The 12,665-nt window shown below is 41.9% G+C and overlaps 1 protein-coding gene and 1 long non-coding RNA gene across 9 annotated transcripts in view; one reads left to right on the forward strand and one right to left on the reverse strand.

The window, feature by feature from the left end:
* The window catches only part of RALGAPA2 (Ral GTPase activating protein catalytic subunit alpha 2), a 212,114-nt gene that overhangs the window by 57,774 nt on the left and 141,675 nt on the right, over positions 1 to 12,665 (reverse strand). For 7 of the 8 annotated variants that reach the window (XR_014159042.1, XM_081872571.1, XM_081872570.1 and 4 more), the window contains one exon: positions 6,690 to 6,817. Coding sequence is in view for 7 of the 8 variants with exons in the window: in XM_081872571.1 (XP_081728697.1) it covers positions 6,690 to 6,817 (128 nt within the window). In the remaining variant the exon portion in view is untranslated. Of the gene's footprint in view, positions 1 to 6,426; positions 6,522 to 6,633; positions 6,818 to 12,665 lie in introns of those variants that run through there. The other variant, XM_081872575.1, reaches the window with a different exon arrangement.
* Positions 1,390 to 6,267, forward strand: LOC309347975. Its single transcript, XR_014159098.1, has 3 exons — positions 1,390 to 2,942; positions 3,379 to 3,509; positions 5,344 to 6,267. It is a non-coding gene; the product is annotated as an uncharacterized lncRNA (long non-coding RNA).

Consider the following 12,665-nt stretch of genomic DNA (forward strand, 5'->3'; position numbering starts at 1 on the left):
TAATGTACTTTCCTGGCAGTAAGACCAGGGGTATAGCGTGGGGGGTGCCAGAGGGGCCGTTGTCCCGGGCTTGGGCTTTGGGCTTTTGCTGCTTTACCTGCAGCAATTGCATGTTGATTGCCCTCTTAGAAGACAAAGTCCAACAACTGGAGGAACGTGTAGCTATGCTCCAAAGAATTAGAGAGCTGGAGCTCTTCTTGGAAGCAACAGAGCACACCGTCTCCACCAAGGAGGAGACAGGGGACTCCCCTGAGAAGGAGGCTAGTTCACCAACACAGGAGCCAGATATATGGAGAAACGTGACTCAAAGAAGTAGGAGGCCCAGGGTTCGCTCTGATTGTTTAGAAATACACAATCGCTTTGAGGTCCTCTCCCCTAGCATGGAAGATGAAGAGCAGACTCCATTTGAGGATCTCTCCCTCATTACAGTCGATCAGGTATATGAAGACGAGCAGCAAAGTCAGTCCTCAGGGAATGTGCAGGCAACCTTGGAACGGACAGCTCACGGAAGAACCCCAACCAAACCTAAGAGGAGGCGTGTAGTAGTGATAGGGGATTCCCTACTGAGGGGAACAGAAGCAGTGATCTGTGGGCCTGACAAGATGTCTCGGGAAGTGTGCTGTCTCCCCGGGGCTAAGATCCAAGATGTAACTGAACGACTGCAAGGAATCATAAAACCCACTGACAAATACCCCTTCCTCTTGGTTCATGTGGGAAAGGATCTAGGAGTCTTGGTTGACCACAAACTTGACATGAGCCAACAGTGTGATGCGGCAGCTTAAAAAGCCAATGCAATTCTGGGCTGCATCAATAGGAGTATAGCATCTAGATCAAGGGAAGTAATAGTGCCACTGTATTCTGCTCTGGTCAGACCTCACCTGGAGTACTGTGTCCACTTCTGGGCACCACAGTTCAAGAAGGACACTGACAAACTGGAACGTGTCCAGAGGAGGGCAACCAAAATGGTCAAAGGCCTGGAAACGATGCCTTATGAGGAACGGCTAAGGGAGCTGGGCATGTTTAGCCTGGAGAAGAGGAGGTTAAGGGGTGATATGATAGCCATGTTCAAATATATAAAAGGATGTCACATAGAGGAGGGAGAAAGGTTGTTTTCTGCTGCTCCAGAGAAGCGGACACGGAGCAATGGTTCCAAACTACAAGAAAGAAGATTCCACCTAAACATTAGGAAGAACTTCCTGACAGTAAGAGCTGTTTGACAGTGGAATTTGCTGCCAAGGAGTGTGGTGGAGTCTCCTTCTTTGGAGGTCTTTAAGCAGAGGCTTGACAACCATATGTCAGGAGTGCTCTGGTGGTGTTTCCTGCTTGGCAGGGGGTTGGACTCGATGGCCCTTGTGGTCTCTTCCAACTCTATGATTCTATGATTCTCAACAGGAGGGTATATCTTATGCTGAAACATTCTCTCTGGTAATCTAAATGGAAGGAGAGACAGCTCAATGATAACCATAGTTTGGTGAGGATTGTAAGTGCCAGGGCACCTAGAAAGTTGAAGAGAAGAAACTGAAGAAATTATTGAATAGAAAAGGGCTAATTACTATTTATTTATAATTAAGCTTCCTAGCAAAATGCCTGCAAGTATTTTCTCCTTGTAAAATAAACATTTGTGGTTTTATCTCAATATTATGTTAGATTAATGTACATATTTAAATAAAAGGAACAGACATTTTATTCTGCTAATTTGGTTTGATAGTTCAGACTAGTCTAGAAACCATGTGCCCTGGACCACTTGAAGACTGGCTAGCATCCATGAAGATTTTCTTCTCTAATTCTTAGAGGACTACCCTCAGTTTGACAGCCCATCAGCTTGAAACCTCACTTGCTTTGTTTGGATAAGTATGCCGGTGGAACTTTACAGTTGTGTGACCCCAGCATAGGCCAGTAGAATTGTAGTGGCCAGACTAAGAACTGGAGTTCACTGGAGACAGAACTGACCATGTAGAAAATCAGGGTATCCAAAAGCTCTGAGAACAAATTCAGAAGCTTGCACTGATTTGCTGGATCAGCTCAGCATGTTCTGCCTGCCTAGCCTCCATTCAGGCAAGCAAGAGGCATTATCAGAGTTCAACGACACATTCCAGCTAGGCAAAAACTCTCAAAAGAGGATGCAGAGCAGGGCCAGTAAGAGGTGTGGCTGGGGAGGGGCTGGGGCTTGAGTAGCGTCCCAAAGGTCTGACAGAGAGGCTTGGAGGACTGCATTTCACCTCTGGGGCTTGAGGTTCCCCATCCCTGCTTTAATCCTTTGCCTCCCATTGTAGTCCCAATCTGGATCCCCGCACCCTGGCATTTGCATTTTGGAAGGGAAAAAGGTTCCTGATACTTTTCCTAATGCAGATTGCAGGTGTGAAGCCACAATCCAGGTCTGGATTACACTGGAAGAAAAGGGTTAAAGCCCTCTAATTCCCATGACAGGTTCCCAGTCCAGATCAGGAGGCAATCTGTAGCAATTTATGAAATAAATATCTTATGCTTAATCATATATTGCTTTACTCTTGCTTTGCAGGATCATAGCTGGCACAGCCCCTCCCTGCCCTGTTTCAGTTGTAGACCTTGAGGCCTCAAATTTCAGTGATGCCCTGTGCAATGCCAAAATTTGGTGCCCCCCACTTTTCATTCTACATCACAGTTGGGGTGCCTCCTGAGGCTCCATGCCCAGTGCAACCAAACCGGTTGCGCTTCCCTAAATCTGCCTCTGCCTGTTTCAGGGCTTTTGGTGGGCTTCTGCTAGCAGGTACCCCAAGGAAGCCCTCCACCCACCTGCACATTCAACACTGCCGATGGAGGATACCTCTGCCCAATCAACACACTCCTTCCACCCCAAGTCCAGCACAAAGGGTGTCTGGATTGCAGAGGAGTTTCAAGAAAAGAGATTGATATGGCAGGAGAATTACTTGTATGAAACTGAAGTTTCTTTCACGGGTCACAAGGTACGTATATATATATATACACACATGAACAAAACAGCACCTCTAAGAGTCTACTAATACAGTTGAACCTATTGGGTGGCTTTCCTCCATATTTTTTGTTCACCAGTTCTCTTTAAATGAGAGGGTTGCTAATTATTGTGGGAGGGTCAGCACCATTAAAAGTGATTTTTAAAATTCACAGTAAAGATTATGAGAAGCAAACACACAAGACTGAGTGTTTTAAGCATGACTTAGAAGTTCATCTGAGATTTCAAGGTCTAAACAGGAACAGTACCTAAAACAAGTGCAGATAATTTACAGAGGATTTAATTGCCTACCTATTGCAGGGGTATACCAAGGCCTTCTATGAAATGTAATAATTCTTGGCAAATCTACAGGACATACACAGAAAAATCCAATGTTAATACCACCCTAAAAGCTTCACATGTCATTACAGGCTGGAACAGATTACAGCTATTGATTGCTGCCTGGAGAATGTTCTCGCTGTGAGAACGGAAGGCGAGCAGCAGTGACAGACAGCTCAGCTATTGATCTACTCCAGCAGGGAAACTGCACTTCAAAATGAAGGTCAGTATTCCTTTATGCCACCAATTAGACCTACTATAATGTTCATCAGGACACTACAGAGATTGGTGAGATTGTTACGAACAACTCTGAGTCATATTTTATTTCCAACATGCATAGTTTCTGACAACAACTGACTGAAAACTACAGAAGGCAAATTATACTCCCCCAATGACGGCAGAACTGATAATCTTGGAAGGGAAAAATGCCATGTCCCATAAACTGAATGGGGAAAAGTGATTGCAATTTATTTAAGACAAAATTACATGAAAGTATAAGGGTGAAATCAAATGCTGATGTTCTGGTTATGGAACAGTTTTTGATCCAGTGGAAAAATCTGGAAACGGAAGAGAAGGGGAGGCAATTTTCACCAATTTTCTCTTTCCCCTACAGCTCTAATTCCATGCCACCTTCCATGTTGCTGTGGAGAGTCCCTCAACACTCTGCAACGTTTTTTCAGGTGGTGTAGGGGGACTCAGTGAAAACTGTCTCCGCTTCTCTTATGTTAGCAAAGCAAAAGCAGCTCCGCAAGTGGCACCATACTATTGGATGCTTTTTTCTCAAAAGAGATCCTGAGGCATCAATAACAAAAACATAAAATGTAGCTCAACAATGTATTGTATAATTCATGTTTCAGAATCTCTCAGTCAGTAAGAATCTAGGCATACAAAGGTGTCTCAAGCTCATCTATTTATTTCAAGTATGGAAGAATTGGAAATGCTCAAGGAAACCAACTGGTCCATGTAATGTTTTCTTTCATAATGAACAAAATAATATTTCAGTGCCATTTTAAATATGATTACTGCTTCTCCCTTTGTTATTTATAATACTTTCACCTATCACATATTCAAAAAAACAAACTCAGGTGGTGAGTGTAAACAGGATTGTAGTTAAAATGGGGACACTGAGAAATAAGAGGAAGAAATCAGTATGATTGAGGGGGGAACCCCAAGGCTTTCAGAAACTTGAATGAATAAATTAAAGTAAACCTTAAAATATTGCCCACTAGCAAGCAGATTTAGGGGAGCACACCCGGTTCACCCACAATGGACAATGAGTTGAGAAGGCACTGTAGGAATGGAAAGCGAGAGGCGGTGGCGGCAGGGGTTTTAGCGTTGCACAGGGCACTGCTGAAATGTTAAAAGTCCTCTACTGCCACTAAAACAACCAAGCAAAATCTATTCCCTACCTAGGTAAAAAACAACAACAGTAAAGGACCCCTGGATGGTTAAGTCCAGTCAAAGGCGACTATGAGGTTGTGGCACTCATCTGACTTTCAGGCTGAGGGAGCCACTGTTTGTCCACAGACAGCTTTCTGGGTCATGTGGCCAGCATGGCTAAACCACTTATGGCGTAACGGAACATCGTGACGGAAGCCAGAGCGCACAGAAATGCCATTTACCTTTCTGCTGCAGCGATACCTGTTTATCTACTTGTGCTGGTATGCGTTTGAACTGCTAGGTTGGCAGGAGCTGGGACAGAGCAAGGGGAGCTCACCCCGTTACAGGGATTCGAGCCACTGACCTTCCGTTTAGGCCACAGTGCCACCTGCATCCCTACCTATACCTGTACCAGACTGATTATGTGGCACCCATGTCAGCTTCATCTAGGAATAACTGGAGCTGAACAGCCACCCCCAGCCCTCTTCAGATACCTTGTTTAGCTAGGTGCAGACTGATAACGGCCCAGATCAGACAGTTCAAGTAAAGGAAACTTCAAGATAGTCCTGTCCACAGCCTTCTGAGAACATTAGAAGCCCATTCTCTCCTTCAGTGAGTAATTTCTAATGGATCTGATGGCAGTGCTTGATTTCCCCCTCCCCGCTCTCTCCTTCAAGCTGCCACCATCCACGATGGGCAAGAATCCAGAAGACTGCTGCAGTAGTCCAGGAACTTTGTCTATATCTCCAGGCTGCAATAACAGAAACTCACCCAAGCAGTAGCCAGTGGACATAGATAGTTCAAGTACAAATATTGTCAAGGAGGACTTCAAATTCAACTGGATATTAGAAATTTTGTGATCTAAACCTAGCTCACCAGCCACGTACGACAGGTTATTAGGAGGCTGGTAATCACCTGGTTTTGCTGCTTAGCTGGGACTGCAAAAACAGACAGGTTATCAAGCATCATTCAGGCCACAATACGTGACTTAGGGGCTGTGCAACAGGCTGCATGTTGTGCAGGTCTATTTTAGCTATTTTTGTAAACAGGCCTAGGTGAGTCAAGCAGGAGAAAGCTTCTAAAATCAGTGTGCCTTACCAAATGATATATACCGTATTGGCCCAAATATAAGCAGCACTTTTTCCCCCAAATTCTGACTGTAAAAAGTTAAAGTGTGGCTTAAATTCGTGACCTTACAAAAATGGACTTTTACGATATTGCTGCTGAAACAGACATATGGTAAAACGGGAAAAAATATTTTATTGCCAATTTAGTGATTATACGGTATCTTTTGTGGGCTTGGAAGATCAAACGCTTAAATTGGCTCAGTTACAATTCTACCAACCGCAGCGACTGAAATTATTCTGGTCACTTTTAGCAAAATAGTCTCTACCATAAAATGAAATCTGCATTGATATTCTGAGAATTCTGAAAGTTCTCTCGCTCTCTCTCTAATATACAAATGCCAATATCCACGCTGCATTCCCAATATAGAAGGAAAGATCCAGAAGCTGCTCTCCTGACTGGAAAGGGTTGGGGTGGCAGTGAGGTTGGTGGTGCACTGCATTGCATCCCCACAGCCCTGCCCTGCCAAGTTTCCGGAAGGAGGCTCTGCTCTCCACAGGGGCTGATACTGGAAATGTCACAAAGTGAAATGCGTCTTTACATTATTTATTCATCAGGTTAGTTCAAAAATCAAACATGAATAATTCTAAAAATGTTGCTTTTGCTCAACGTAAGAAAAATCCTGTTGTATCATGTCTTCCAGCCTCCTGCATTCACAGTAGTCGACCAGATGCTATGGGGAAGCGACAGCCCTCTCCCCAAGTAATATTCAGAGTGCTATGCAGATTCCCTGCAAGTGATATTCAGAGGATGCTCACCATGGCAAGTAGCTATTGATAATAAAGACTTAATGGTTTCAGCAGAGTCTTTCACAAAACCAAATATTCTTGTAGAAAACTTACCTCAAAGTGAACAGATGTAATTCCCAGTCCTGAACTAGAAACAAAGAAAAGGATACAAGCTCTGATACAGAGTTTTAAGGGACTTCACAGCTCTGCTGGCATTGATGCACGAGGCCCGGATAAGATTTGGTAGCAGTTTTGCAGTCACAATTGCCCCATCAAACAAAGGACCAAAAAATGGTACCTGTCAAAATAAAATGCATTGTATGATTAAATCAGTATCTATCACTGGATGAAAGGCTAAGGGAAGTCAGAGTAGAATTACTGAAATTAATGAATTTAAGTTAGTTGTTTCCATTAATTTCAATGGATCTACTCTAAGTAAGACTAACCCTGGAGATAATGTAACATAGTAGTTTTTATCAGCAAATGTGTAAAGGATTCAATTTAAATGTTTATGTATTATCTTTTGGGTACAAGTGTCTGGGTTTGGATGTTTCCTCAACTTGAATACAGATAAATGTATGTGTACACACATACACACCCACACCAGAAGTTTAAAACACTTAAAAAAATGTCCAATAGCTCACTCCCAACAACTACTCAGTTTAAGCTGCCTATTTGTGGTATCTTCAAAACAACTAGTGTCAAACCAAGGACTGCAACTGGCCACACTTACACTTTGATATAAAATGAAACGTCATGTGCAACAAATGCTCTTGAAAAGTGCATTGGTGTAAAGTATAAATAATGGAAGAATGTTTTCAGACTCATTTCATGTGTAAGACTTTTTTCATATTTTTGTTTGATATGTATTTTGTTGTACCTACAGGACCGCCTCTCCCGGTCTGCCCCACGGAGAGCCTCAAGGTCCATAAATACCAACACCCTAGAGGTCCCGGGCCCTAAGGAAGTCAGACTAGCCTCAACCAGAGGCAGGGCCTTTTCAGCACTGGCTCCAGCCTGTTGGAATGCTCTGTCTCATGAGACCAGGGCCCTGCGGGATCTGATTTCTTTCCGCAGGGCCTGCAAGACAGAGTTGTTCCGCCTGGCCTTTGGCTTGGAGTCAATTGATTCCCTCCCCCTCTTTCTTTTTTCTTTTCCTTTCTCCTCCTGCGATGAGGCTACATTTTAATATTTTAATGTTTCAATATTTTAATGTTGTATTTTAATGTTGTTTTTAAGTTGTATTCATTCAACTTGTTTTTATTATTGCTTGTTAGCCGCCCTGAGCCCGGCCTTGGTTAGGGAGGGCGGGGTATAATTAAAAATTATTATTATTATTATTCATGAAATGAAGTACTAACAAGAATTCTTTCAAAGAGTTAGTTCTATCATGCAATAGCAAGCTATCACTTAGCTTTGGAACACATTTTTAAAAGAAAAGCCTGACTAGCTTTTCAGATGCCTTATAATTGAATAACTTTCTAAAGAAATGCTTGCAGCAACTGATATTATAGTTTGAAGACTTGTTTATTCTATTATATTTTATTCCAAGAAGACCCATTTATCCTAAATAGAACCTAATAAGGCAGACATGTACAGTGGTACTTCCGGTTACAAATGACATTTCCACAAATTTTGAAAGCACGCCAAAAAGTGCAAGTAGATTAATAGGTACTGCTCTGGCGGGAAGGTGAACGGCGTTTCTGTGCGCTGCGCTGGTGTCAGTGTTCCGTTGTGCCAGAAGCGGCTTAGTCATGCTGGCCACATGACCCGGAAAAACTGTCTGCGGACAACCGCCAGCTCCCTCGGCCTGTAAAGCGAGTTGAGTGCCGTAACCCCAGAGTCGTTCGCGACTGGACTTAACTGTCAGGGGTCCCTTTACCTTTATTAGCATTGTTAAGAAAACAAGGCAAAACCAAAATCCAAATCCAAAGGCTGGACTTCTAAAATACAACCATTACTGGAAATTGAGTCAGATAAGCTTAATAATTTCATGAAGAAGGGGCAGGGAGATCTGGGCTAGACATGGATCTGGAATAGACATGGATTTGGGAGAATACAGCCACTAGATCAATACTGTCTGATTTAAAAAATAACTACTTTAAATACAGTATGGGTGGTATGCCATGTCATGTTGGCATTGGACAACTGCTCATGTGGGCTTCTTCCAACTTTTTGAATCTGTCTTTTTTCTGAGGGTCCTGGAGAGGGTTTCCAAGAATGACTATGGTATTGACTAAGGATGTAGTATGATTTTCCTTTTAATACTCGAGGAATGAAGGGGTATTTTGATGTTGTCTTAAAGGTATTGTAAGGTATTTGAATCAGAGCTGAAACTAGTTATTACTGGTGATAACAGAATAAATGATGCAAGGAGGGAGCTGCAGCCCAAGAAAGGAAAAGAGGTAGGAAGGGAACATCCAGCTACTTAGAATGAATTCAAATCTCCAGGGCCTGATGAGCTGCCCCTAAAGCTACTAAAGGAGCTTGCGGGTGTATCTCAGAGCCTCTGTCTATAATCTTTAAGAATTCTTGGAGGGCAGGTGAGATCCTGGCAAACTGGAGAGTGGTCAAATGTTTTCACACCATCAAAAACGGGGGGTGGGGGGAGAAGACCGAGGTAACTACTGGCCGGTCAGCTTGATGTTGATACCTGGAAAGGTTCTAGACAAATAATTAAGCAGTTGGTCTGTGATTACTGAGACCTAGCATGGGTTTCTCAAAAACAAGTCTTGACAGACAAATCTCACTTCTTTTTATTTATTTTTTTATATACAGTGGTACCTCGGGTTACATACGCTTCAGGTTACAGACGCTTCAGGTTACAGGCTCCGCTAACCCAGAAATAGTACCTCGGGTTAAGAACTTTGCTTCAGGATGAGAACAGAAATCGTGCTCCGGCGGCGCAGCAGCAGGAGGAGGCCCCATTATCTAAAGTGGTGCTTCAGGTTAAGAACAGTTTCAGGTTAAGAACGGACCTCTGGAATGAATTAAGTACTTAACCCGAGGTACCACTGTAGTTACAAACTTGGTGGATTGGGAATGCTGTGGACGTATGTATCTTGATTTCAGTAAGGCTTCTGATTAAGTCCCCCATGATATTCTTGCAGGGAAGCTGGTAAAACTGGGCTGGATGAGATAACTGTTAGGTGGTTTTTCTAGCTGGTTGACTGACCGAACCCAAAGACTGCTCACCAATGGCTCCTCACCATCCTGGAAAAAGGTGACAAGTGAGGTGCCACAGGTCCTGAGCCCATTGTTGTTCAACATCTTTATAAACAACTTGGATAAAGGAATTTAGGTGATGCTCATCAAATTTGCAGATGACACCAAACTGGGAGGGGTTGCTAATGCTGCAGAAGACAGATTTGAGAACTGGGCCAAAACTAACAACATGAACTTCAGTAGGGACAAATGTAAGGTTCTACACTTAGGCAGGAAGACCAAGCTGCACAAATATAAGATGAGGGACACCTGGCTTGCCAGTATTGCTTGTGAAAAGGATCATGGGGACTTAGTAGAATGCAAGACTAAGATAAGCTGACATTGTGGTGCAGCAGCCAAAGAAGCTAATGCCATTCTAGGCTGCATCAACAGAAGTATAGTGTCCTGATCAAGGGAAGTCATAGCACCACCCTTTTGTGCCTTGGACAGACCACGCTTGGAGTACTGTGACAAGTTCTGGGTGCCACAATTTAATAAGGATATTGACAAGCTGCAACATGTGCAGAGGAAGGTGACCAAGATAATTAAGGGTCTGGAAACCAAGCCTAATGAGAAACAGTTGAGGGAGTTGAGTTTAGGCTGGGTAAGAACAGAGAGGAGATATGAGCTGTCACATAAAAGATAGAGCAAGCTTGTTTTCGCCTGCTCTGGAGGCTAGGACCCAAATCAAATTATACGGAACAAGACTAAACATCATGACTAAACATCATGAAGAACTTTCTGATGATAAGAGCTGTTCAAACATGGTGGACTCTCATTCCTTGGAGTTTTTTTTAGCAGAGGTTGGTTGGCCATCTGTCTTTAAGTGAGGTTTCTGCACTGCAGGGGGTTGGACTGGATGACCCGTGAAGTTCCTTCCAACTCTACAATTCTGATTCTATGAATCTAGGCTATCCAACAAGCCTAGAGCAAGTTGACTTGCATTTTAATTCTATGACCTGCTATAGTGCAGCATAGGATTGAACTGGAAATTTATGAATATTTATAAGGGTATTTTAGGATGTATGATAATTTCTAAATTGGTAAGTTTAGCCCTATTTAGTGTGTCCACCTAAAACTGCACAATGAGAAGAGCCACTTCAATATTATTTTAAAACTGATTGTCATGTTTTTAGGTCATCTTGACATACATGGTACATGAAAATATATTTGGAAAGTTTTGGGAATGGAGCAGGATATAAAGCTAAATAAAATGCACAGGAGTGTTCCTGATTGCCAGTGTCATAGGAAACTCATCTGGTCTCAGAAGGAGGACTGCTTCCAATAGAGACTGTATGTCTCATGTCTGTTTCAGATCTTAAAATCACTTAAGTAGTTTTGTGTACATTTTATGTGAATACATGATGAAACTAAGATTCCCCACATAGCATCTTCTATACTATTTTAATTATTGAGAATTTTTAAAAATACTGTTATAACCCATTAGAAAACACAATCAAGTTTAAACAAACCTTGAGAGTGCAAAGACATATCTTCCATAGCAAGCAATATAGTTTAAAAAGCTGGTGAATGAGTAAATTATTGTACCAAATGGCTGAGAATTAATCTCTGATGACGAACTGCAATCTAACGAGGCATCTGTGTCCCAGGGAACTCTCCGTGTGTCCCTGGCGGTATGCACAGCATGTAGAGTCTGCACGGCATTCTTTGTCCGCTTTTGCGGGCAGCTTTTCGTCTCATTGTTTAGAATATCTTAATGCATCTGTGATGCATGGAATGCATTCATACTGACAGACTTACTATTGTTTTCTCTCAGAAGCTTTGTTGAGCAAAAGACTGCATCGCAGTTCCCAATAATTATATTGGTTAATTAATCAAGACAAAAAAGTTTGCAAATCATTGCCTGGTTGCCAAGCAGGAGGATAAAAAATGAACACAATACACGCTGTAGCAATGTAACAGAAGTAACAGCTATTGGATGAGAGATTCTTATATAATGAAGCTATTAATACTAAAATGGTTAATGTTAACATTGCTCCAGGTGTCTTTCCTTAGATGCAAACAAAAAGGCTAACATTATGTATATAAAAGGCCAAATGTTACCATGGATCCTGAAACCTTACAGAGAAGTGACAGCTTTTTCATCTGATTAGGGAACACAATTTAAATACCAGGGACTGCAGCCAAACAGTCATTTCTCTCTACAAGCCTCTTTCATTCACTCTGGGGTCGGTAGCTGGTGAACAGAAGGTCAGACACATTTGCCCTGGAAATACCTGGATTAGTTTTATTGCATTGTAATAGTTATATTTTAAAAGGCAAACTAACACTAATTTTACAGTTTGGCATTTTTCCTTCTGCAGCATGGCTTCTTTGAACACACAACACATTAGCAAAAAGGAAGCACACATCCACACACATGGCCTTTCTGTTATGGTAGTACATTTTGCATTCATTTTGCATTTGATATTCATATATTGAGCCTAGTACAGAAAAAGGGTATATAAATTGAATAAAAAGTAGTAAAATGATACTGTTAAGTAAAACAATCAGTAAAAGAAAAGAAAAAGTTTAAAGTGCAATCCTATGCATGTCTACCCAAAAGTGTTCCCACTTAATTTACAGGGACTCATTCCTACTTTATTTCAGATGTCTTTGCTTTACCACTCCAAGAAAGCTTAGAGTCATTGTTATTTTCATTTTGGTGTCAGGTGACAACACTTTCATTTTTCTATATCCATCTGCTTCAATAATAGAATTTTATTTATTATGTTTTATTGTTTACAATTGTTATATTTTAGTACTTTCATCCTATGAAAGTCTCTCTGGGAACCTGATGGATGAAAAACATTTTCTAAATCAATCACATTTTTCAATAACAGTAACTGATGAATTGATCTGTGATGTAAGTGTTATTTTATCCTTATGGGAAAAGGGACTTCACTACTGGGTGGCAGGACAGGCATTGATAAATTCAAGAA

Source organism: Podarcis erhardii (assembly GCF_964252035.2).
Source record: "Podarcis erhardii genome assembly, chromosome: 8".
Taxonomy (NCBI): domain Eukaryota; kingdom Metazoa; phylum Chordata; class Lepidosauria; order Squamata; family Lacertidae; genus Podarcis; species Podarcis erhardii.